Source organism: Eublepharis macularius, chromosome 18 (genome assembly GCF_028583425.1).
Source record: "Eublepharis macularius isolate TG4126 chromosome 18, MPM_Emac_v1.0, whole genome shotgun sequence".
Taxonomy (NCBI): Eukaryota; Metazoa; Chordata; class Lepidosauria; order Squamata; family Eublepharidae; genus Eublepharis; species Eublepharis macularius.
In genome coordinates this window covers 29,424,072-29,448,910 of record NC_072807.1, presented here as the reverse complement: position 1 = coordinate 29,448,910, position 24,839 = coordinate 29,424,072, and the positions used below count along the sequence as shown (strand labels likewise).

General features: G+C 43.8%; 1 protein-coding gene across 1 annotated transcript; it reads right to left on the bottom strand.

Annotated features, from left to right (window-relative positions):
- Nucleotides 1–252: 252 nt before the first annotated feature.
- LOC129345447 (aromatase) lies at nucleotides 253–21,793 on the bottom strand. The gene is made up of 9 exons (XM_055002610.1): nucleotides 21,648–21,793; nucleotides 20,439–20,589; nucleotides 16,505–16,659; nucleotides 13,624–13,800; nucleotides 9,695–9,809; nucleotides 8,028–8,142; nucleotides 5,647–5,809; nucleotides 3,808–4,049; nucleotides 253–2,635 (listed from the first exon to the last, which is right to left on the bottom strand). Exons 1-9 carry the CDS (start codon nucleotides 21,787–21,789, stop codon nucleotides 2,381–2,383), a joined length of 1,515 nt encoding a protein of 504 aa, XP_054858585.1. The 5' UTR covers nucleotides 21,790–21,793; the 3' UTR covers nucleotides 253–2,380.
- Between the last annotated feature and the right edge of the window lie 3,046 nt (nucleotides 21,794–24,839).

The following is a 24,839-nucleotide window of genomic DNA, read 5'->3' as shown; positions in this document are numbered from 1 at the left end:
CAGGTCGCCTCTGAGTTCAGAAGCTCCCAAGCTGACATGTGGCATGGAAACAAGTGGGGTGTGTGCACTGGAATCATATTTGAGCTAATAATTATGTTGGATCGCAAAGAAGCTAGTGCAGAAGTGGGAAGCTAAGGCAAATTCAAGGGTTCGAGCATCTTTCCCTTTGAAAGATCAAAATGCTGAAAAGTCCTAGGGTTGGTGACAGTAAAATTACCAAGGAGTCAGGCTGATCTTATTTTCAGTCTTTTTTATTATTACATTTGCCAAACAATCACAGTTGTGCCATGACACTAATTTAGAAAACACCACGGGCAGCTTTCGATCTGTGTGAAGGAGTCACTGCACACAAAGTGAAGTCAGTCTAAAAGTCAGTAAACTTTGCACAAGAACAGAGAACAATCAAGCAATATCTGGAGTCAAGGCAAAACCATAACACACCAGAGAAAAGGGCTTGGGGAAACATTTCTTTTTCGCATGCAAAATTGTAACGATTCCATTATGAATGCAAGCAAAGAAAAGAAAAGCAAACAACTGAAGTCCTGCTGATCTTAGGTACAACTCCTGGAAATGAATGTCATGCTTGGCGTCAGTTTGCATATATTGACACTGTTCTATGGCATGCATGCTCCAAAAATGGCAGCAGAGCGCTGAATTGTAAGTTTAGATCCATTTCAAAGCTTAGAAGACCCAAGCTATCAATATTTGCTTGTTCAAAAAACAGCGGAAGTATCTGTTAACCACAGCAGTAAAAAGCATCACTTTATTGATCAAATAATATTTTTAAGAGTTCATTATATAGAACTCTGGTCTTCAAATAAATATTTACAAGACCACACAGTCTCTCACTCTTTTTTTGCCACTTGGCTATCTGATAAGTGATTACCTGACCAGAGTACAAAAAGTTTCCGTTCATTATTTGAACACGTGCCCAGTTTAAAATATTTCTTTTCCATTATTTATTAAAATATTCATACCTTTCAACCACTCAGTCCACAAGTCAGCTAATGTACAGTAAACAATATAATTAAAATCCGATCATCTAAAATACAAAAAAGACCAAAACTTGACATAACACAGCATAGACAACCGAAGACAGTAGAAAAATCAGTCAAAGTCAATCCAGAGACATAAATAACCAAGAAAAACCTTCCCCCCAAACTCCCTCAAAAGCTTAGTTTTGATCTGGCATTGGAATATTGTCAAAGAAGGGGCAAGTGGAAATATCCCTGTGAAAAGAATTCCATAATCCTGGTGCCACTGCTAAGAAGGCCCCGTCTCCTGAGTAAACCCTGATTAAACCTCAGAGCTGGTGGGCATATGGAGAAGGACCTCTAACAATGTTCTCAGTGTACAGGGAAACAAGAAGCAGATAAGGAGCCACAAGTTCCTTAAGTATATTGAGCCCAGACTCTTTAGGGCTTGGAATGGTTGTCTCCCCCCTGTCTCCACCATTCTAGTGAAAGTGTGTAACTCAGGATTGGAACTCGTGTGTTCATTATATATGTGTGCATGTTCCCTGCTCCCAAGAATATCTGAAAACACAGAAAGAATGTTATAGTGGTTAGAGTATCAGACTAGGATCTGGGATATTCCCCACTTTGCCATGGAAGCTTGCCAGGTGACCTTGGGCCAGTCACGAAAAACTCTCAGCCTCACATATCATACAGGGTTGTTGTTGTGGGGCTAAAACGGAGGAGGGGAGAATAATATGGCAAGCTGCTCTGGGTCCCCACTGGGTCGAAAAGCACAGTACAAATATCGAAACGGATGAAGAAAAAGCCCTAAAATCCTTTTTGCACTTTGATTTGCCCTGTAATGAATTAGGATGTTAACAGCAAAGAGCCTTTCATGATCTTGGCACTATGAAACAATGGAAGAAGATTGTGCTGTGGCTGTCTTTCAAAAGCCGTCTTTGTTCATCATGCTTCTCCAGACCTCTGCTTCCTAATGAACATTGGTACCAGAAATCATTCATGTGACATGTCAGCCCTCTTAAAATGACCAGCTGCTGCGGGTGCCGCTTCCGTGACCAACTTCTGGCTCTGCGGGACCTCTGGAAATGGTTCCTTGGGGCTTCTGCACAAGTGAATACAAATCACATCATTCCACCTGAACAGCAGAGTTCGTCAGGTTGTTTGTTGGTCTGTCACCTGATCGTTCACTTACAGACTTTCTTTTGTCTATTTGGAAGGAATAAGTCTTGAACAGTGAGCCAAGCCTGTCAAAATGGCCACCTGTGTCAGCAACGTATTTGGAGCAACCCAAACATTTTGTTTCATGGAGCCAGCGGGTGATGAATGTGTCTGGGATGGATGACAGTTTTTCGTTGGGTTGAGGAAGCCCAACTCTCAGTGTTCTTGGTGCTTTCAAGGTGGCTCTATTTGATCTCCTGGTTCTTGGCCATGTTTGTTCTTGGCACGAAAACCATCTCCAGCAAGGGCTGAGTTTCATTTGGATGCAAGGACAAGTCATTGTTTTTCGGGATGTTTTTGAGACCTTTGCCTTTTTGGATCTGGATGTGGCATCTTTGGAGAAGAGACACCAGAATTGCTTTCATCATCACCATGGCAATAAACTTCCCAACACAACCTCGGGGACCAAACCCAAATGGCTGGAAGTAGCGGTGGGGGACCTGTGCAAGCCGAAAAACATGCAAAGAAAATTCAAACTTTGAAAAAGGACACCATAACATTTCTGCCTGAGCCCAAACAATTAAACAATCACACATTTGTTTGCCAGGCTATTAGAACACATATAGGATCAGTTGCTAGCACATTCTCTAAAGGCTTGCGGCTGTTTCGGCACTCGGAAAGATGGTGGGGGGCACATGATTTCCTTGTCCCATTATGCTGCGGACCCAATTGGGCCTCTGTGACATTTTTAAACGGCCCGAACTCTGCTCTAAAATGGCAGCAATGTCCGTGGATCAGATCCGTCTAGTTTAGCCCTGAGACTTCCTTCTAATGGCAATTACTTTTCCAGCCTTCCAATTTCTGCAAAAGAAGAGCGATAACTATAAAATGTAAAATATAATACTCTTCTCTTAAACTGACCATTGTGTCAGCTCTTTCCAGGCATAATCATGCATACCAGTAGCCTACCAGATCCTCTTGTTACATCTGGCCACCATGTTGTATGAACTGGGGTAACATGTGTATTTACCATGCCCAGACTGAGCACTGCATTTTTCAGGAATCATAGTCACATGTACCAAGGCTGTACATGCAGGGTACATAAATGTGTTGCCTCTGTTCACACAACACGGCAGCCACGTTCATCAGGAGAAGGGCAAGACACACTCCTGATAGTGTGGTTGGTAGCCTTCCGGTATGCACAATTAAAACATCTGGAAAGGGCTTTGGTTTGGAATGCACGTACAGGATAACAGCTTACAGCAGGCATCTCCAACGGGTAGCTCATGAGTTATTGTTGCTCCCTGGGTGCTGCAGAACAGTTCCTCCAGTATCCCTTTAAAGACCCAGAGTGGGGGGACTGGAAAAATATTTGCTCTGAGCTTTTAAAAAATGTTTTTATTTCACAGAGAATAATTTTCTGAGCTACTCTAGGACAGAACAAAGCTTGTTAACAAGGCTGGTGTGTGGGGCTGGGGTGGAGTAGCTTGAGTTAGTTTTCATTATTTAGAGGTCGCTCCTGGCAACCTCTGGCTAAGCGCTTCCTTACGTGTGAGGGAACTCTCATGCATACATAAACATTGCATAAGTTCAGGGCTTCCTTAACATCATTGAAAAAGGACAACTTGTGTGAAGCGTGCACACACACACACATACATATGTAACAACTTACACTTTTCTCAAAATTGTCAAGAGAGAATTCATTTGGTTTTGGGAAGAACTCAAGTTTATGCATGCGCCCGATGTTGAGAATGATGTTGGTTCCTTTCTTGACAGCATAGCCATCGATCACGTCATCCTGCAAGGCTTTGCGCATGACCAAGTCCACGACTGGCTGGTATCTCATGCTCTCATAAATGAAACTCTCCACCACTTTCAGCTTTGGCATGTCTTCACTCTCTATGTCTCTGTCACCTTTAGGGAGGAAGCAAGACAAAACTGCTGGTCTCTGGTTTCATATTTCATCTTGGAGGTAAGAGCTAGAAGGAAATGGCCATACGTGTTTGGAATCTGACAATATTTCAGTTTTATTTTTTAATGCTAACCATTTTCAAGTTTTTTGTTTAAAACTTGACTTGGAAAGAAGAAAAACGATCTGATTCTGAAGCCAGTTGAGAAAGGGCCTTTTCAGTAGTGGCACCAACTGCAGATTACTCCTTTAATGGAAGTGGCTGTTCCTCCAGCAGAAGAGCCACTTAAATTAGGGGAAGGCTCCTTAGGTTGGAGAAAGGTTCAAACTTTGTTAAGCATGTGATAGGATTCAAGCTGTTGTTAAGCAATATTGTTCAGATGGGTCTTTGGTTGTGGCTAACCGTTATGAGAGCTGATAAGGCCACGGCTGGGATCAAGATAGTTTATCATTGCTGCTATTTCTTATAAATGGACAGTCCTGTAGTTTTAATGATTGTGTTGGTTGCTTGGTGGGCTTTGGTAAGCCACCTTGAACCTCTGTAAATTGTGGGGAAGGCAGCTTATAAATAGTTTAATAAATAGATAAAAATGGTTTGTTATTTATGGATGCAATTTCTAGTTGAGTACTGACCTGGATAGGCCAGGAGAGCCTGATCTTGTCAGATCTCAGAAGCTAAGCAGGGTCGGCCTTGGCTAGTAATTGGATGGGAGACCTCCAAGAAAGACAAAGGCTGCAGAGGCAGGCAATGGCAAACTACCTCTGTTAGTCTCTTGCCATGAAAACTCCACCAGGGGTCGCCATAAGTCAACTCTGACTTGAGAGACGGATTTCATTTCACAGTTAGTATTGGTTGGATTATTTGTTCTCTTTGATTGTTATTTGGTTGGTTATTGAGGACACTGTTAGCTTTCTCTAACAAGAGACTATTTATAATTGATAACTGGAAGGAACAGATGAGGGTGAGAACAGAAAAATTTCCAAATAAAACATTTAGCAGGGAGTAGTAGCTAGAGTATTGGACTACAGTCTGGGAGATCCAGATTCAAATCTCCATTCAGCCAGGGAAACTTGCAGAGTAACTTTAGCCCAGTTTTATTGGTTTGCCAACCTTCAGGTGAGGCCTGGAGATTTCCCAGAATTGCAACTGATCTGCAGACCACAGGAGAAAATGACTGCTTTTGAGTGTTGACTCTATGAGATTATACTTTGATTCAGTCCCTCCCTTCCCCAGACCCCACCCCTAAATCTCCAGGAATGTCCTACCCACTGCTGGCAATCCTAGCCAGTTACTCTCTCTTTGTTCAGTCTATGCTACAGGATTGTTGCCATGAGGATAAAGGGAGGAGGGGCAAATAATGATGTAAACTGCATTGGGTCCCATTGGGGAGAAAAAGTGGGATCTAATATCTAATAAAATAAATACCCTGAGATTTGTTAATTCATTCTCAATTCTTCCTGGAAATTTGGCAACCCTAGAGGTCCATTGGGCTGTCTTTTTTAAAACTTCAGGTTAATTGTCTTTGGATCTCTAATAGCTGGAATTTTTGAAAAAAAGATAATTTGTATTATGGTTATCTCCCATTGTCAAAGGACCCTTACCCATTACAGCTTGTATTTCCTTCATCATTGCCTCTTCCACATGAGGGTGTTCAGCAATCAGTGCTAGCATAAAGAAGAGGGTCACTGAGAGAGTATCTGGGGCGGCGATCAGCATTTCCAAAACACACTGGTTCACATTCTCCCCCGTTAGTTCCCCGCGGCACTGTAATGTATAATCAGGAAAACAATGACTTGTTAAACTCAGTGGACAACAACATTGTGCAGTCAGGCACAAATTAGCTCAACATGGAGGCTGTGCTTTTGTGATAAGGACCACAGATAGGCGAGGAGTCTACAGCAGAAGTGATGGATTTATCAGGGGACTGTCCTTGCAGGAAAAAGCCTTCTGAAATGCTCCTCACCCAAATTTCTTTGCACGTTTTTTTCAATCTGAATGGCTTGGTTTTGTTTCCAAGTACAGTAGACGTATTCGATGTTGTTATCTTCATTTCATGCTGAGTTTTGTATAAAGCAGCATGCACATACAGTTTGCCAGCATTTTCAGGTAATAACCCCTCCCCCAATATGCTAGTGCTATCCATGTGTGTCAGAGTTTTAGCAATGCACACGTATGCATCTGTAACACAATACAGAACAAAAAAGATATGAACAAATGGAAGGAACTGGTAACAGAGTGAACACACCTCTATTTTGATTTGCAAATTGCAAGTCTTAAACTCGAACACTAAACAAAAATGGCTTGTTTTTGAACGCTCTAAATTGTTCTCTCACACATAATTTGTGCACATACATTCTTGTGTTGCTTCTCTATGGCCGTCCCTGTCTCTCTCCCCCCTGCCATCCACTCAACAACAACAAAAATCAACCTACAAAATAATAAAATAGTAGAGTCCAGTACCACCTTTAAGACTAACCAACTTTACTGTAGCATGCATCTGACGAAGAGCACTGTGGTTCTCGAAAGCTTCTGCTACAATAAAGTTGGTTAGTCTTAAAGGTGCTACTGGACTCTACTATTTTGTCTACAGACTAACACGGCTAACTCCTCTGGACCTACAAAAGAAGTTGCTTTCCTTGATTATCTTGTAGGATGGGTGGGGAAGCTGCGCTTCTTGTCTCGCCGGCACCCTTGCTTTGCCCATTCTGCCGGTTAATCAAGCCTTCTCAATTGGATTGTTAAGCTCTGCCTGCTGATTAACTTCATCAAGTGCACAGGTGCCAAATCAGCACATACGTTTTTCTACAGAGAAGCTCCGCAAAAAAGAGCAAGGTGCTTTGATAACGCTGCTCATCAGTGATCTTAAAAGGACAGGCAAGCAAGTAGACTAGCAGAGATCACATCCAACAAACTGGGGAGACATGCTGCCACATTGGAAAGAAAAGAAACTCCACTTGGTAGTGATCACTCCAGCGGGTTCATCAGGGGAGGGCTCTTAGAAGGGCAGTAAATAAAAGAAATCTATGTACATCATGGATTGCTCAGAGCCAAACTACAAATGACGTCTTACACAGGTTGGACACTAGTCGGCTTCCCTCAAGTTTTGATGGGAAATGTAGGCGCCCTGGTTTTACAGCTTGGCTCTCCATTACAGCTGCAAGACCAGGATGCCTACATTTCCCATCAAAACTTGAGGGAAGCCGACTAGTGTCCAACCTGTGTAAGACGTCACTTGTAGTTTGGCTCTCAGATGCAGTCAACTGGGGACATGCTGCCACATTGTAACTGTAGCCGCTGTAGCACAGTGGTTAAGCGGTTCGGCTGTGAATCAGCACTCTGCTGGTTCAAATCCCACCACTGCCATGAGCTCAGCAGGTGGCCTTGGGTAAGCCACTCCTTTCAGCCCCAGCTCTCCAGCTGTACTGTGGGGATAATAATAATAACACTAATTTATTTAAAGGATATATAACCTGCTCAGAGTGAATTTGGTGAGCATGTGTACAGAAAATAAAGAAAGTAGGATGCTGAAAGTTGCTGGTGCGAATGGAGAATGACCCCAAATATTGCTTGTTTGAAACAGCAAGCAAATCATTTGTACAGGAGCATGAAGCACTTGATGTAGTGAGTTGCTTGAGAATCTGGAATTGTGAACTTCGTACCCATGCTTTTTTAAAAAAAACAGAAAGATGAAGTAATCCCTGGAAGCAAGAAAAAGTTGTGGCAAACTGTGTATGACCCATTTCTGGAATTAATTTTAGAAAAATCTCCTAGTTAAAACTGGGAGTCAATGGGAGTGGAATGCAGGGTAGAGAGCAACCCTGGAGTAATAAAAGCATGGAACAAGGAAAACCCGCTCATTCCTAGTTTGCGGCAGGAAAAAAAAGGAACAAATGCACTCCTCAAAAAAAATTTCACCCACCCCTATAAATGGAGAATGGCATGTAGTACGTTACAGCGTATGCCCCATCCAAATCAAAATTACCTGTGCAAAAATCAGCTGCGATGCAAAGTCCATGTGCTCCTCCAGTTTCTCGGCAGTGGAAAGCTTTTGTCGTTTCTGTTCGATGAGGATTTCGATGGCTTCTTTCAAATCCTTCCTGAAGAAGAAAGGGACAAGTTCATCACTAAAGGCCGGCGGTACCTCTCTGTGCCCAAATTGGAAGCACCGGGAGAGGCACAGATAATTCAGTAACGTAAAAAGTCATTGAGCAGAAAGGGATTTACAATTAGGGATCCTCGAACAGCTGCTCAGCCATTTCTACCCAAACGTATGCCTGAGAAGCGCTATATTTTTAAAGCTTGTTTGCAAAAATTCTCTTGGTTCTCCAAGCTTTTATAGCCACTGCATTTTTAAATGGGTGATGAAAAGGTCAACTTTTTTTTTTAAAAAAATTGAAAATAAAAAATAAGCCTCATACATAATAGAAATAAACATATGGCAACAATAGTGAGAAATCTACACATAAGCAGGGCTTTTTCCCAGCAGGAACGCTGCCAAGCGGCGTGGAGGGCAATCTAAACGTTCCACCACCTCTTTTCCCAGAAAAAAAGCCTTGCACATAAGCATTCATAAAAAGTTTCCAAATATCTAAAAAATAAGTCCTTCTGCAATTGTTGCCTATATGCCATATATCTGAATTGAGATAAAGTTATAAGGTTGTCCATCCATTGAATTATGGAAGGTGAACATTTGACTCTCCAATGTTGCAAATAGACTTTTAGCTACAATGAGGGCACAGAGGGTCCATTTTCGTTGACCATCGATTAGATTCCAGGATATGGGTAGATAATTTAAAAGTACATAAACTTCTTCAAAGACCAATAGGTATTCTAATACAAAATTAATAACTTCCTTCCCAAAAGGTCCTATAACAGAGCATGTGCTTAAGAAATGCATCCTGTAATCTACACAGTGCCAGCAGTTAGACCGTTTTCACACGGACTCCCGGGAGATCGTGCAAACTCACAGCATGAAGCGTCTTCCTAGCACGTTCTCCTGGCAGGATCCCCTTTAATGGCCCAATGATATCAGAAAAAGGGCCATTAAATGGGATTGTGCCAGGAAATTGCGCTAGGAAGATGCTTTTATGCCGTGAGTTTTGCACGATCTTCCGGGCGCGTGGCCATGTGAAAACGGCCAATGTACTTAATCTTTTTGTTTAATGAAGCTGAATTATTTGGCTCTGGCCAACTAAATGGGATCATACAGAAATTCTTAGTTGTTGTTGTTTAATGGAGCTTTGGTGTCCAGTATACCCTAAACATAACTTTTTGCTGAATACAGACAACTTTCATAAGAATCGATCCTCTCTTGTAGGCAAAAGGTGGGTTTAATGCTCCAAGTCTTTGCGGGGCTTGTTTGGAAGAGAAACCCACAATGTCTTCATAACATCCCACTGACTTACTAATACGTACGGCATTAAAGAGCCACAGAAGCAGTCAGGCGGGTGCCAATATGGAGGCTCAAAGCAGCGGTACAGAAGCAAGCCCAGAGGCAAGACAAGAAACAAAGCAAGATCCAGCAATCCTATGCCTTAAAGCGGCTCTATAGGCAAATGCGGACATGGCTTCTATCCAGCCTTCCTGGCCCGCCTGGGGAAAGACCCTCTCTTTGCACAACACAACAGTCCAATCATTGCTGCTACTTACGCAGACTTCTCGTATTTCTTGTACAGCCAAGAAATCTTGAAGAAGATGTCAGGTTTCAGCAGAAGCGCTTGCCAAGCATCAAAGTAGTTTTGGATTTTAAGCACGATGGCATTTTCTGAAATCACAGGGCGAAAACGTAACTGGAAGGTACGCCCGCCATGCGCCCATTCCCCATTGTTGAGCCACGGCACTAACCCAAGCAGCCAGTGTGCCTAGTGGTTAGACTGCTGGGCTAAGATGGTAAAGATGGGAGTTCGTGTATGTTTCAGTTTGTTAGCTGCTTGGGTGGCCCTTATGAGGGCAGAAAGGCAGGATATACATTTTGTAAATAAAAAAAATAAAGTCACCATTCAGCCATGGAAGCTCATTGGGTGCCCTTGGGCGGGCCAGTTGCTCTTTCAGAGCTAAGCTCTTGATCAAGTGGAGCGCAAGTGAATGGCAAGTGAACAGGGAGGAATACACGTGAGTCTGTTCACTTGCCATGCAAGTGTAATTTGTCACTTGTAGCTTGGCTCTCAGCCTAACCTACACTGCAAGGGTGTTGTGTGGTTTAAATGGAGGAGGGGAGGCCCATGCATGCTGCGCTGAATTCCTTGGAGGATGAATGGAAGAAGAACAGATTTGTGGATTGTGGAAATGATGCCATCTCTCCCCCTCTCCGTTCCTCAAGGAAAATCAGGAGTGCAGTCTGGGGTTTCATTTTAGCAACCCATAAAGCTCTATTTGGACTTCAGGCAAGAAATTTTCTCTGCCCCTTCTGAACTTTCCTTCTCTCTTCCGCTCCCATTCCTTATGTCAGTTGGAAAGACTGAATGAACTGGGCAGTGGAGGGTGGACTTCTGTGTGCTCAACCATACATGCCTATGCAGCTGCAATGAATTCACCACCTCCCCTCATCAACTGTCATGCTGAATATTCTCTGAGTTGTTTCTGAATAGTTAGCCAATATTTGATATTTTATTTTTGCATGCATGTGAACATTTGAAATCCATATCTCGAAAAAAGTGTTTCTTGGCATTATTTTATAGGTGAAGTATAACCGTAGATAATTTTGGGATGGCATTCAGTGGCTAACATACATGGCCGTTAGATTTGCAGTGGCATTTAGTAAGCATTTTGATAACTGGTAGGTGGAACTTATCAAAACAATCAAGAGCCACCCCCCCACCCCACCCCGGCTAAGGTAGTCTAAAGCAGGTTTCAAATAAGACTGATGGATAGGTTACAGACTCTTCCTTGTTTATTTTAAATGGCCTTTTTCTGTTGCAGTTTTAGCTGTCAGGATTACTTTATCATGGTAGTTTCGTGGGAAGAAGGGAAGATTTTAACCCTCTCACCTGCTGCCATTTTCTCTCCGGATAAAGCACTCCACGAGTTGCTTTTATTTATGCTGTGGAAAAAATATGCATGCCTGCTAGTTTTCCTCAACAGGAGTAAAAGAAAATGTCAGCAAAGAAAAAGGCTAAAGGTTCCCCCTTCCTCTGCAGTTAATTGTGCAGGGGGCAGAGAAAGTGGTTTCCCTGACCTGGATAGCCCAGGTGAGCCTGATCTCATCAAATCTCAGAAGCTAAGCAGAGTCAGCCTTGGTTAGTAATTGGATGGGAGACCTTCAATGAAGACCAGGGTTGCAGAGGCAAGCAATGGGAAAACCACCTCTGTTAGTCTCTTATCATGAAAGCCCCACCAGGGGTCGCCGTAAGTCAGCTATGACTTGAGGGCTCTCTCCACCACCACCAGAGAAAGTGGCTAGAGAGAGAGAGAGCTTTCCCCCCTCTCATAATACTAGAACTCGAGAACGCCCCGATGGGCCATAGATTCAGCCTGGACAAAAGGAAATGGGATCCACTGTCGGTGGATGCTTGGATGGCCGCAAGCCCAGAGGGAATTAGTTGGATTCATGGAGGAGAAGCTCAACAGCAGCTACTAGCCACGGTCAGTAAAGGGAACCTCTGCATTCAGAGGGAGCAAATGTTTGAACTTCAGTGCTGGGAGGGACTTGACCTCTGTGCTCCATTCGTTGGCCCTCTAGGGCAGCTGGTTGGCCACTGTGTGAGACTGGATGCTGTGCTCGATGATAACAACAACAACATTCGATTTATATACCGCCCTTCAGGACAACTTAATGCCCACTCAGAGTGGTTTACAAAGACAGTCATTATTAACCCCCTGGGCCACTGGTGTGATCCAGCAGGACGGCTCTTATGCTTTTGCAGTGGTGGAGGAATTATTTTTTCCTGCATTTTTCTTGTTCATCAAAACATATCCAAAATCAAGGGATTAGCCCCAGAACCCGTCTTAAATGCTAGAAGCCACCTTTGGTACATGGGTGGGGGGTGGGGGGTGGGGGGGGAAGGAAACAATGCAGCTGGTGCCTCTAGGCATGTGCAGATTACTTTACCCTCACGTTTGAATAATTTTGCTACATCTACATATTCCTGCTATAGTAAGGTTATTCATAGAGGCTTGTGATTCTCTGTTATTTAGCACTGACTTTTTGTACCTGTCTATTTTCTACTGTAAATGAGACTTGTGGAATTGTGAATTGGGATTTATGAAATTATTGTATAAAAACCATACATATTTATTTAAATCATATATAATTATTCCTTCTTGCAATTTACCAAAAAGATATGTATTTATATAAACGTTCTTGACAATTCCTTGATTGTTTTTAGTTAGCTTTCACGGCGTTCTGTTAACTAATGCCTCTATATTTGGCAAGGGGAGTGGAGTAGCTTGAGTCTCTGCCTGCTTTCACACACATTGAGTGATGCACACAGGAAAATCCAGTTGCAAACCATTGCTAAAATGCATTGGAAGTGCATTATCCAGCATGTGTGAAGGCAGCCTCTCGTGTCAGAGATTAATCACTACAAAGACTGCAGGATTTTGCTATAATGCATTGCAGATAATAATAATAATAATAATACCAGCATCATCCAGTGCTTTTGTTAGATTAGCAGACTGTTTAGTTCTGCTTAGCTGGGGAAAAGAAACTATGCAGTATGAAAATATAAGCGAAGTTTTCTCCCACACAAATCCCACAGAGGTGTTGCTTTAGCTTGGCAACATGATAAAAATACTTCCTTGCAAAGCACAGTGGATGGCTGGGATTCACAGATGCCCACAAGGAAATCTCTAGCTGATCTGTCTAGATGAAACTAACTCCCCCCCTGCCCCCCATTTGTTAGGCTTAGGCTATCTCTGCACCTTCTAATTTTAGGGCTCTGAGAAACTTGTCTAGGTGAACATTGTTGGCAGGAAAACCAGAACTCAGGGGCCTGCATGGCATCTAAATTCATATAACCTCTGGATGAAAATACTGCCTGTGGGATTGATACTGGAGCTAGGTATACATCTCTCCCCAGAATAGGAGTCTGTGTGAGCTTATATAGAAATAAAACCCTTCCAGAGCCAGTCAGCCAGCAATGTGTGGGAAACACTTTGGAAAGACAGACCAATCAGTGCAGTCCTTTCCTTGTGGCAAGATTACCATAACTCCACTCATTGGACAACTTCCCTGTCAGTTACATATCTGTAGAGTCGTCCTCTTTTCCTTTCCCCTTCCCTCTAACTTTTTTTTACTTCTATGCCAGACAGCGAGGTACCAGAATAACAGGTTCATCAGAGGATTTCTGACTATTGATGGCAGTTTCCCCCCCAAAATCAGATTAGTTATAAGTAACAACTATTAACAAATGAGCCACTTAGCATTTGAATGCACGTTTTTTGCCAGCAGGATCCCAATGCATTGGCCTCCAGTGCCAAGGTGAAGAAGACTTTGATTTAGAATTAAGTTTTGAAGAGAGGCCTTAGCTACAGCGATGTCCCTTGGTTTGTATAGGCAAATTCTTTCTTATAACCTGCTTTCTAATTAGACATTAGAAACAGGACCACTGAGAAACATAAGGAAAAAAGAAGTGTCGTACCATCGAGAGGAATCCCCAGAAAAAGTCTGTTGGAAGTGTCCAGCATGATACACCTCATAAGATTCAGGGCGTTGATGTGTCCCAACTCGGTGGTCACCTCCTGTAGATGATCCAGATGTTCTCTAGTTGAGTCAACGCAAATAGCTATCATCTTCACGAGACCTGGACCTGACAGAGCTGAAATTTCACAAAGGAGAAAGAAATCCTTATAATCTACCAAACTTGTTAATAAAATCCCAGATTCTTTGGGCACAGTCCAGGGACAGGTCCTTTTTTGTGGTGGTGCCTTGAGTAGGAAATACAGTTTGCCTGGTACCAAGCCAATGGAAGCCTTTAGCTGCCGTGTGAAAGCTTTCTTATGTGACAATGAATATTTTTGATTGGGTTGTCTGATGAGTAATTTAGCTGTGATAAGTAGGCATGGAGGAACCTACAATGGACTGGGGCAGTGGTGTTGTTTTACTGATAGCAAACTACACTATGCCAGGCTTCTGTCACTTCTAGTAAGAAAAAAAAAGACAGGCACAATCTGGATAACTGTCTTTTTTCCTATCAGAACTCAACAGGGTAGTCCTAAACAGAGTAGGTAAAGGTAAAGGTACTCCCCTGTGCAAGCACCGAGTCATTACTGACTCATGGGGGGACATCGACGTTTTCTTGGCAGACTTTTTCACGGGGTGGTTTCCCATTGCCTTCCCCAGTCATCTACACTTTACCCCCAGGAAATTGGGTACTCATTTTACCGACCTCGGAAGGATGGAAGGCTGAGTCAGCCTTGAGCCGGCTACCTGAACCTGGCTTCTGCCAGGATCGAACTCAGGTCGTGAGCAGAGCTTGGACTGCAGTACTGCAGCTTACCACTCTGCGCCACGGGGCACCCTTCTAAGCTGATGGAAGTAAATGTTCTTATCAGATTGTAATAACTCTTTTTAAGATAGTACTGTAAAGCAGTCAGCGAGGGTGGGGGGATTCCAGCCAGGGAAATGGCATGATGGGAGTTTGTTTAATTCATCAATACCCCTCCTTTCTCCCCAATGGAGATCCAGAGTGGGTTACATCGTTCGCCTCTCCTCCTTTTTATCCTCACAACAACTCTATGAGGTCAGTTTGGCTGAGACTGTGTAACTGGCCTAAAGTCAACCAGTGAGCTTCCGTGGCAGAGTAAATCCAGAGGAGTGAGCCGTGTTAGTCTGTAGTTGCAAAATAGTAAAGAGTCCAGTAGCACCTTCAAGACTAACCAACTTTATTGTAGCATAAGCTTTCGAGAACTACAGTTCTCTTTGTCAGATGCATCAGATGAAGAGAACTGTGGTTCTCGAAAGCTTGTGCTACAATAAAGTTGGTTAGTCTTGAAGGTGCTACTGGACTCTTTTCTATTTCATGGCAGAATAGGGATTCAAACCTGGGTCTCCTAGATTCTAGTCTGAGACTCACCACTACACCACCCTGGCTCTCAAGAGTTAACCCCTTTTCCTCAGCATCATAGCCCTTTCTGTATTAGGTTTCTTCTCACCTGCTTTTTGCAACTCTTATGCATTGGAAAGTCTAGTCATGGGGATGGATCCAGTGGTTATTTCTGGTGGCAGGCAGGACTTCTGTTAGTGGAGCAGGACTTCCCTTCCCTTTCCCCCCTCCCACCGCAGGTTTAAGTGCCCCTGGGATGTCACTGCTGGAGGACAGTGCGCCACAGGAATGGCACGAGGGGAGTCAGTGGTCTGCAGTGTAATAGGAGAACTGGCAACCCCCCCCCCTTTGGCTTGTGGATATCATCTATGAAATCCCACCTATGGACTTCGTATGAGTTGGCCATCACATCCCAGTCCTCCTCCTGATTTATTTTGACTGATTAAGGATGCAGCTTTGGGTCTTAATCAATCCAAGCCCAAACCCAAAAAACCTCTGTCTATTACCAGATTAACTAATCCAAATTGAAAAATGCACCATCAGTAATCTTTGGTAGTCTTTTTTGGCTATCTGGATTAGAGCTGAAATCCCCAAAAGTGTGTAACTTGGCAATATGTAACTGGAATTGTGATAATAGTCCTGTTTTTCCAAAGTGTTTTCCTCAGGGGTCATTTCGTAGAAAAAGAGCTGGAGGAACTCATTAGCATAACTCTTTAGCATATGCCACGCCTCTTGCCATCACTGGAAGTGTGTCATTAGTATAACTAATTTGCATATGCCACATCCCCTGACATCACCTATTCTGGCTGTTTTGGACCCAATCCTGGCCATTCAGAGCCAAAATTGAGCCCAAAATGGCTGAAAGGGGCTGAAAGGGGGCCCAGAATGGTCAGGATCAGACCGTTGATGAGTGGGAGAGTGATCCACCACCCATCAGAGGCCAGATCCAGGCCGTTTCGGACCCAATCCAGGCCAAAACAGGGCCCAAATGGCTGAGAGTCAGGTGGGCGGGGCCACCTGACATGTGACCTCTTTGGGGAACTGCCGGAACTGCGTTCTGGTGCGTTCCCCCTCAAAATGAGCCCTGGTTTCCCTTAATCCCTTTGCTGTCTTGGGGAGGGCTTTAATTCCATGTAAGCAATGGAACTGGTTTGCTTAAGCTAGTCTGTTCTCTAGAGCTGCGTGTGCTGAGCACTGAGGCCAACCTTCTTCTTGAGCTGCCAGGATAATACCTTTTCCAGTTCTGTGATCCGTGCCTGTGCCTTCCCGTTGCAGGGCTTTCAAGCTACTGTTGCAGTTTGGCCCGAGAATGGTACACATTCCCATAATTATTATTCCAAATACCATTTCAGAAAAGAGAAATAGATGCAAATGTTGGAAGAACAAAGGCTTTGGGAGCGATCTAAACTGGGCTATTTGGAAGTAATTCATGGGGACATACTTCCAGGAAAGCGTTCTTAGGATTACAGCTATTTACCTTTGGTGAAGAAGGGTCGGATTTCTTTCCAAAGAGCCGGGTTGTTGTTAAATATGATGCCGTTTTCGTGCATGCCAATGCACTTCAAGCCAAGCTTGCTCCCAAATCTGCAGATGTAGTGTCCGTGTTTCATTACATGGAACATACTTGAGGATCTGGGAAGTGGAAGGGAAATAAAGCATTGAGTTAATGTCTTGCTTTGGGATCAAACAGCCTCTTCCTTCACTATCTTCTGTTTTACCCCAAAAGCAGAATTTACTCTCCACTCATTGGAAAAAGGCAGAAGCAGATTTGCAGAATGGTGTACACTTTTTTTTGGTTATTCTATCAGCAGCAGGATCTGCAGTATTCAGGGGAATGGTGGATCACTTTATGGTGGGCTGCAGTTCAGAGACAGAGCATATGCTTAGTACATAGAAGGGCTCAGGTTCAGTCCTCAGCACCTGTATTTCAGCGGATTTCCTGGGAGTGCTCTTGGCTTCAGTCCCTGTCATGAGGTTGCTAGGAGCACAGACTCTTCAATTTCTCAGGGAATGAGGGAACCTGGCCTGAGCCCATATTTAGTACTGCTATTCTATTCTATTCTATTCTATTCTATTCTATTCTATTCTATTCTTGCAGTAAAAACCAGTAGAGCTGACAGTGGAATTTTCACTGCTGGTATTAGCAGCACAAAATTCAGCACTTGTTTGTTTGCTTTTTTGTTACAAATCTTTTCATAGTGGTTGTAATAGTTTGAGTCTCAATCAAAGAAAGAGGAGTCTCTTACTGTAAGATGATAGGAAAGGTGTCATGAACTCTTTCAATGAAACCATTAGATTCAACATTTCATTTCTGTATGAAAGGAAATACTACCCCTTCCCTGCCCTTCTCTCTATTGTGTCTTTACACAGGAAGAAATTTCCACCCCTTATCTTTACAATTTTTTTTTATTTTTATTTCTGTCCTTTATAGTCTGCCTTTCTCACTGAGACTCAAGGCAGATTACACAGTGTGAGATTAGTACAGTCGGTTTCAAGGACCTTTCCATAAACAATGCCATCGGGTAAATAAACACAATTTTACAAAGACATTGTGGTGAAGTCTATGGTCCTTAGGCAAACAAACAAAAGACAAACAAACAAAACCAGCCCCACAGTGCCTCCTAAGAACTTGCTATCTTGCTATGAAGATAAACCGGACTGGCTGAACTTGACAGCCTGAGTAACTTTATGGGAAATTCTGGGGGGGGGGGTTTGAGCCCCACTGCCCCCCCCCCCCTCCCCCAAGTTTAAGCCCCAGACTGCCGGCCAAGTCAGACCGTACCAAGGGTAAAAAACAACATGTTCGTGTAAACTGCATTTTGCTGATTTTAACCTGGGTGTTCTAAGCGGCTGCAAATTATTCTGGAGAGCTGGCAGCTAAGATTTTAAATCACACACACACATGCCCCAGGATCATATATGAGAAATCATGCACAGCGCACATCACTGCATGACCAAATCAGGTCAGGTCCAAGGGCTTTTGGCTCCCTAGGTAAACTATGTCTCCCCCCCCCCCGCCGCCATTCAATGATACATAATGCAACATCAACTGGCTCATTCCAAGGGCTGCAGTCCTAAGCATGCTTACCTGGGAGTAAATCTCATTGAACATAGTGGGACTTACTCCTTAGGCATGGTAGACAAGCACAGGAGCAATTCTGGTTTGGCTCCCTGCCTGCCCTGTGCTCTAGGGCTGCCTACAGCTCTCTCACTCTTTTGCGCACACACACAGCTCTGGTGCCTTAAGCAGTCACCTAGGTCTGCCTAGTGGACAGGCCAGCCCTGAATCAATAACATAACTCACAGTGCAATCCCAAGCAGAGTTATACCCTTCAGTCACCACCACCACCACCCCAGACCATGTGGGAGAAAGCATCCACATATCGTGTCCGTTGGCTTCAATGAACTCTGTCTAGGATTGCACCATCAAAAAGAACAAAGAGCAGATGCCTTTCAAAAGATTTTTAAAAAATACATCATCTTGATCTTAAATAAAATTGAGCAAATAACAGAAATAGAACGCTTCGGTTTCAATGCTCGTTGCTAAATGTGCCAACTTTTTCACCCACCTCTGCCCCTGTCCCTCTAACAGCTACTTGAGGCCGGCAGGTGATAATGCTGAGCTCGCCAAAAAGCCAGTTTCTAAAGACCATGCTGCTGTTAAAGGCAAAGGAGCAGGGCTATCTTTTTTCCTGGTCAGTTGGCAATCTTATTTATTATTACCATGGAGAGAAAGTTCCTTTGGAATGGATTGTAGAGTTTTAAATTTTTTATTTATAGCCTCTCTCACTGAGACCCAAGGTGGATTTCACAGTGCAAGTGAATAAGATCAAGAGCTAGGACATTAACAACATATACAATAGTTGTGTGGGTTGTAGAAATTTGAAAAACTGCATAAATCCAAACACAGAGATGAAATGTTCTTGAAATGAAGCATTAGTAATTAAACATGACATGTACGATGGCTTTTGTGTGATCTAATGCTAACAGCAGATATTATAGGATACAGCAGGGGTTAGCTGTACTGCAATCATATTGGTACAGATTAAATCTAGAAGACCAGCTACAAGAGTAAACTAAAAAATGAATTTCCTTTAGAGGGAGCTAGAAGCTTAAACATGTCATGGGAGGATATCAAATCAATGGTACAGTAAGGGAAAAGTCAAGTCAAATGTGTTCCTTTCTGTTCCTTCTTTGCTTTATATATGATTCACTCGCATTTTCCTTTGGGAGACAGTTGGCTCCCTTGATATTCAAAGGACACGACAACGAAGACGCCAGTGGGTTCACGGCTGAGATTTTGACTACAATGTGCAGGAAGCAAATCCTACCCCATTCAAAAACCAGTTACTTCTGATTAGCAGTTTCCACTTGTTCCCATAATATGCAAACTGAAGAAAGTAGGATGAAGCAGACCCGCTGCATCCTGTATCTTACCAACAGCAGCGGCTCAGTGGCCAAAGCTTCCTGCTGCCGCACCAAGCAACTGGCATTCAAAGGGATGCTACTCCTGAGCGTGGAGGTTCCATTTCACCATCATGATAAATAACTTTATTATGAAACCAACTCCCATGAATCTGTCTTATCCCGTGTCAGTGAGTTCCACACGCAAAATCTTGAACATCTACTGCCAAATCAATGCCGATGGGGCTTGGGGGACTCCCCAATCTTGCATCAGATACACTGAGATTATACACTCTTCAGAACCACACCCAACACCTTGCAGGGGAAGATCAGTAGAATCGTAGAGCTGGAAGGGGCCATACAGACCATCTAGTCCAACCCCCTGCCCAGTGCAGGATCAGCCTAAAGTAGCGAGGGTCATATGAACATATGAAGCTGCTTTCCATCTATCTCACTCTTGGAATAGGCCTGCTCTAATAGGGAGTGGCTGTCCTGATGTCAAGCACAGAGAAGCCTTTTCCAACATCAGCTACCTAACAATAGATGCCAAGGAGCTTTGCAACCCTCTTCCCCAGGGCTGCCCTCAGCACAACCTGAGGCAGGGCAGCTGCCAGAGCCCAGGCATCTGGCATGGGCTCCAGACCCACTTCCCTGTGCACGTCCCCTGCTGCCCACCTGTCCGCTGTTCCCCCACCGACTTGCTTTCAAGCACTCTGCCATCCGTGCTTCCAGTCCTATGCACTGCCTGGCCTCATCAAGGAAAAGGCTTATGGGTAGTGCAGGCAGCTGTGAGTCCAGCTGTGGGAGAAGCTCACAAAGAGGTGGGGAAAGGCTGCACCGGTTCATGGGTCCGTGGCTGGGAAAGGAGGCATGAACAACAAGCCTGGTGGTGGGTAGATGAAGAGAGGGGGGACACATGGGTATTCTATGCCAAGCCCCCCCCCCAATCTGGCTCTGCCCCGTCCCTCTGGCTGGTATTTCCCTGGTTGCACAGATCAAAGATTTACTTGCTAGTAACGAGGGTCTCTTCTCCGTTGATCCAGACTCTCACGAATTCGCCGTACGTCTCGTTGTAGTAGTTGCATGCGCTGCCCACACCCATCCAGAGAAACCTCCAGTGCGATATGAGTGGGCCGATACCCATACAGTAGCCAGGCCCTAAAAGAAGAGAGAGGGGAGAAAGAATGATTGGATGGTTTTAAAGGGCAGAGAAAACTCTTAACTTATGTGGTGCTTTACAGCCCTGGGAGTGGAGGGGTTTTTACTTCAGGATCTGCACCCCACCCCACACACACATTACAGTTAAAAGGGAAAATCAAAATTTGTTCACATTTGCAGTGTGTTTGGTATGATGTGCCTGCCCTCCCCACCTTCGGTGTTCCTGTTGTGGGCCCTGGTGTTTGGATTTTTACTACTGCCGCTGTGCCATTGCACGCTGTTATATGGGCTTTCCCCTGCATTTTATTGGTTTCTTTTAATTGCATTGTTTGTAAGTGAAAATAGAGCTTTCTTGGAAACCCCGGCATGTAAATTAATAACAGAGAACACCCCCTCACTATACCAGACACGTTTGAGTCTGAACCGGCTTCTCCCCCACCCCACTCCATCCAGAAGTCCTGGAATACCTCCAGGTGTCCTTCCAGTGCGATGGCCCGTTCCTTGACAGAATGCAGTTCTAAGACTGCTGCTTGGATACAGCACATATGACACCCAGTCCGCTTGTGTCCACAATAATGAGTTTAGAATTGGGTTCTTCGTCAGTTTTGATCTTTTGTGCAAGTTGCATGAAAACAGCTCACATCTATTTTAGTGTTTTGAGCAAGCTTGCCTGAAAACGGCTCACATCTATTTTAGTGTTTGTTCCATGCTTATTCTGTTGTTAAGTTCTTTCTAGATCACAGCCTGCAGATTGGTTAACAGGCCAAAGTCTACAATAGTTAAAATTCCAAGCCAGGCAGTCCTGGGTTCAAATTCCCATCCAGTTATGCCATTCATTGTCTTAGGCTAGGCCCTTTTCTTTCAGCTTAACCTACCTCACAGGGTTGTTGTGAGGATAAAAGGAAGCCTGCACACTACACTGAGCTCCTTTGAGAAAGGAGCTTTTTTTCTTAAAGGTTTGCCATTCCTGTAGCTTCCTTGTGGGGGCGAGGGGGGAACCCTGCCTTGCTCAAGTTTTCTAAATCCCGCTTCCTATCGCAGGCCTTGTGTCAAGTTACCTGGTATTGACGAGGTTTCTTCAAAATTCCACATGAGAAAAAGGAACCCCATCAGCAGCAAGAGAGGAAGGGTGGCCGCCGGCATCGTCTCAGAAACCACTTTGCTGATGTAGTGGCCTGGGTTTAAGGATTCCTCAATCATGTCGTTCGAGTGCCAACCTGTGTTGCCCAGGCAGAGGTGGGAGAGCAGGAGGGGGGGAAAATCCCTGAAATCTGATAGAGGTTGAAAACTTAACAATTCAAAACTTAACAGCCCTTTGCTTCGACTGATGCCTGGCAGAATGAGCCTCTTCTCTTATTAGCTTTGTTTTATAACAAGCCCGGTTGTTTTTAGACAAGACAGCCAAAGCCTCAAGTCAAAACAAGGAGCTAGGAAGATACACTTTGTGCCCTGCAATAGCAAAGCATTTTTGACCTTGGTACAAGCTCAGGTTGCTGTTAGGACAACTGAAGCCCATGGAGCTATTATCTCCGGCTACCCTTGAGTAGCCAATGGTGACGTGGACCCCTGGCTTGGTACCAACTTTCTAATCAAAGCCAACAAAATTAAAACTCTTTTCTGTGTGTGGAGGGCTCCCGCAAAGCCTTTCATTCACATATTACTACCCAACATCTGCAGCTAGGATTTGCGAACGTCCTTGGATTGCTACGATAAATCAGGTGGATTTCTCAGCAGGGTTTCCAAGCCGGGTTGGAGCATCCTTCTGGATGAGGAACGATGTTATTCACTACTTGAATCTTCTTCTAAGTATCGCAGAAAGCATGAATTTGTTTTAAATGTAGAGAAGTTGACAACATCCAAGAGATTAGCACATCGGAATGAGTAAAGCATAACATAGATGCAGAAAAAAGATATAAAAAGTGATACATTAGCTTGGAATATTGTGTAAGAATGAGACCTCCTACTAACATCTTAGCACTGATAAGCCATTCTAGACTTTGTTTACTCAACGGATACACAAAGCTTTAATGAATAATGATTATTGGCTGAACAATTTGCCTTGACTTGGATAGCCCAGGTGAGCCCAATCTCCTCAGCTCTTGGGTCAGCCTTGGTTAGTAATTGCATGGGAGACCTCCAAGGAAAACTGGTGTTGCATAGGCAGACTATGCAAATCACATCTTTTGCCTTGAAAACTCCAGCAGGGGTCACCATAAGTCAGCTATGACTTGACAGCACTCTCCACCACCACATAATTCAATTACTAAACCTGTGCAATCTAAGGAGATAGATCAAGATGGGTAGCCATGTTCATCTGTCTGTAGCAGTAGAAAAGAGCAAGAGTCCAGTAGCACCTAGAAGATTAACAAAAATTGTGGTAGGGTATGAGCTTTCGTGAGTCACAGCTCACTTCTTCAGATACCACAAGAAGTGAGCTGTGACTCACAAAAGCTCATACCCTTCCACAAATTTTGTTAATCTTATAGGTGCTACTGGATTCTTGCTCTTTTCTACTGTGCAATCTAATTATTATTTAATGCAATCTTCTATATTTGTGTGTGTGTGTGCGCGTGTGTGCATGTGTTTGTGCTGCTCAGGGTCATGTGACACAGATCTCCTAGGAAGTGAAAGATGAACAGAAAGTCTGTGCTTTGATGGTTTGGGAACCAACATATGTAACATATCTGATGGGGACAAGAATGAACCTGCCTTCAGTTGTTTCAATAACCTACATCAAGTCTATTTTCCAGCAAAAGAAAATGGTTTGCCCATTAATGAAGGAAAGAGCTTGTGATTAAAAATCCCAAGTTATTATATAACACTATGTCAATAAAACAAGCAAGGTGCCACTGTGTTATAATGGCCACTTGAATGAGCAGTGATTTTGAAAGTCCCTGATTCAGATCTCATCACTGCCATAAACCCATTTGGTGCTAAATGTGAGGACTAACTACATGATGATGGAGACCCCATATTGATACTTCAGTTGTGACTTTTGTCTCCAAGGTAGGGTTGCCCACTCTGGGTTAGGGAAATCATGAAGATTTGGGGTGCGGAGACTGGAGTCTGGGGAGGGAAGGAAACTTAGCAGGAATGGAATGCCATAGAGTCTACCCTCCAAAGCGGCCATTTTCTCTGGGGGAATTGATCTCTGTAGTATGGAGATTAGTTGTAATTCCAGGAGATCTCCAGACCCCATCAGGAGGTTGGCAACCATACCCTAAGGAGTAGCCACAGGAAAGAACCCCTGATATCAGGCCCCGGGCACTGGGGAAGAGAAGGTTGACATCTCCAAAACAACATTTCCCCCCCTTGAAACTTTCCCTGTCTTTCCCCCCTACTGAAGCATTAAACATCTATGGGGCCCATTTCTGGTAAAGGCAATATCATTGGGAAGGGGAGAGTTAACCCCCACCCCCACCGCCAGCACCACTAATTCATATTGGAGCTCCCAGCAACTGCTTGCTAAGGTCAGAAGACACAACTGTGGTTGCAACCATCGAACTCCAATGTAGATTGGCCTGTTTGGTTTGGTTTTTCACTCTCTACAATCTGGCACTCCTTCTGAAATGTTTCTTGTCCTTGAATCCTTAGAGATATGCTCTTGTTGAAGAAGAATTGAGCGTGTGTGATTTCAAATATAGGGAGAACCCATTTCTCCTTTATGTCTCTCTTAAAATTTGTATCTCAGGACTTAGTGTTCTCAGTTTTCAATTATAGGATGTGAAGATGGAAGGCTGTGCTCTATTGCATTAGTAAAATTTAAATGCTGAAGGAGACAGAGGCAAGAACTTTCTGAACCCAGTCTTGTATGAGCCAAGGATATTGCTTTTGGAATGTGGGTTGACGAAGTATGCATTCAGCAGGTACTTTTTAGCTGTGGGTCAAAGGTCATAATTGTTGTAAACCACTTCGGGCCTCATTCGAGGGAGAGGTGGTATAAAAGCCAAACAGACAGACAGACAAACAGACAAACTTCTTAGGGGAGTTTGTGTTTTAAAAACCAGCCTCTCCGTTTTCAGGGAGGAGATAATTAATTCTGGAATGTTCATGACTCTAATGAGAGGGCCTGCATTTTGCCAATTTTTAAGATCTTGTTATGGCCTGCTTTTTATATATATAACCACATGATATGAGTTACATCTTTGTGTTAACTGGAACTCTGATGTCTTAAGATCCTCTGCCCAAGAATCGCTGTCCCTAGGGTTGCTAAGTCCCTATATCCTCCCAGTAGGAGGTGGGGGAACCTG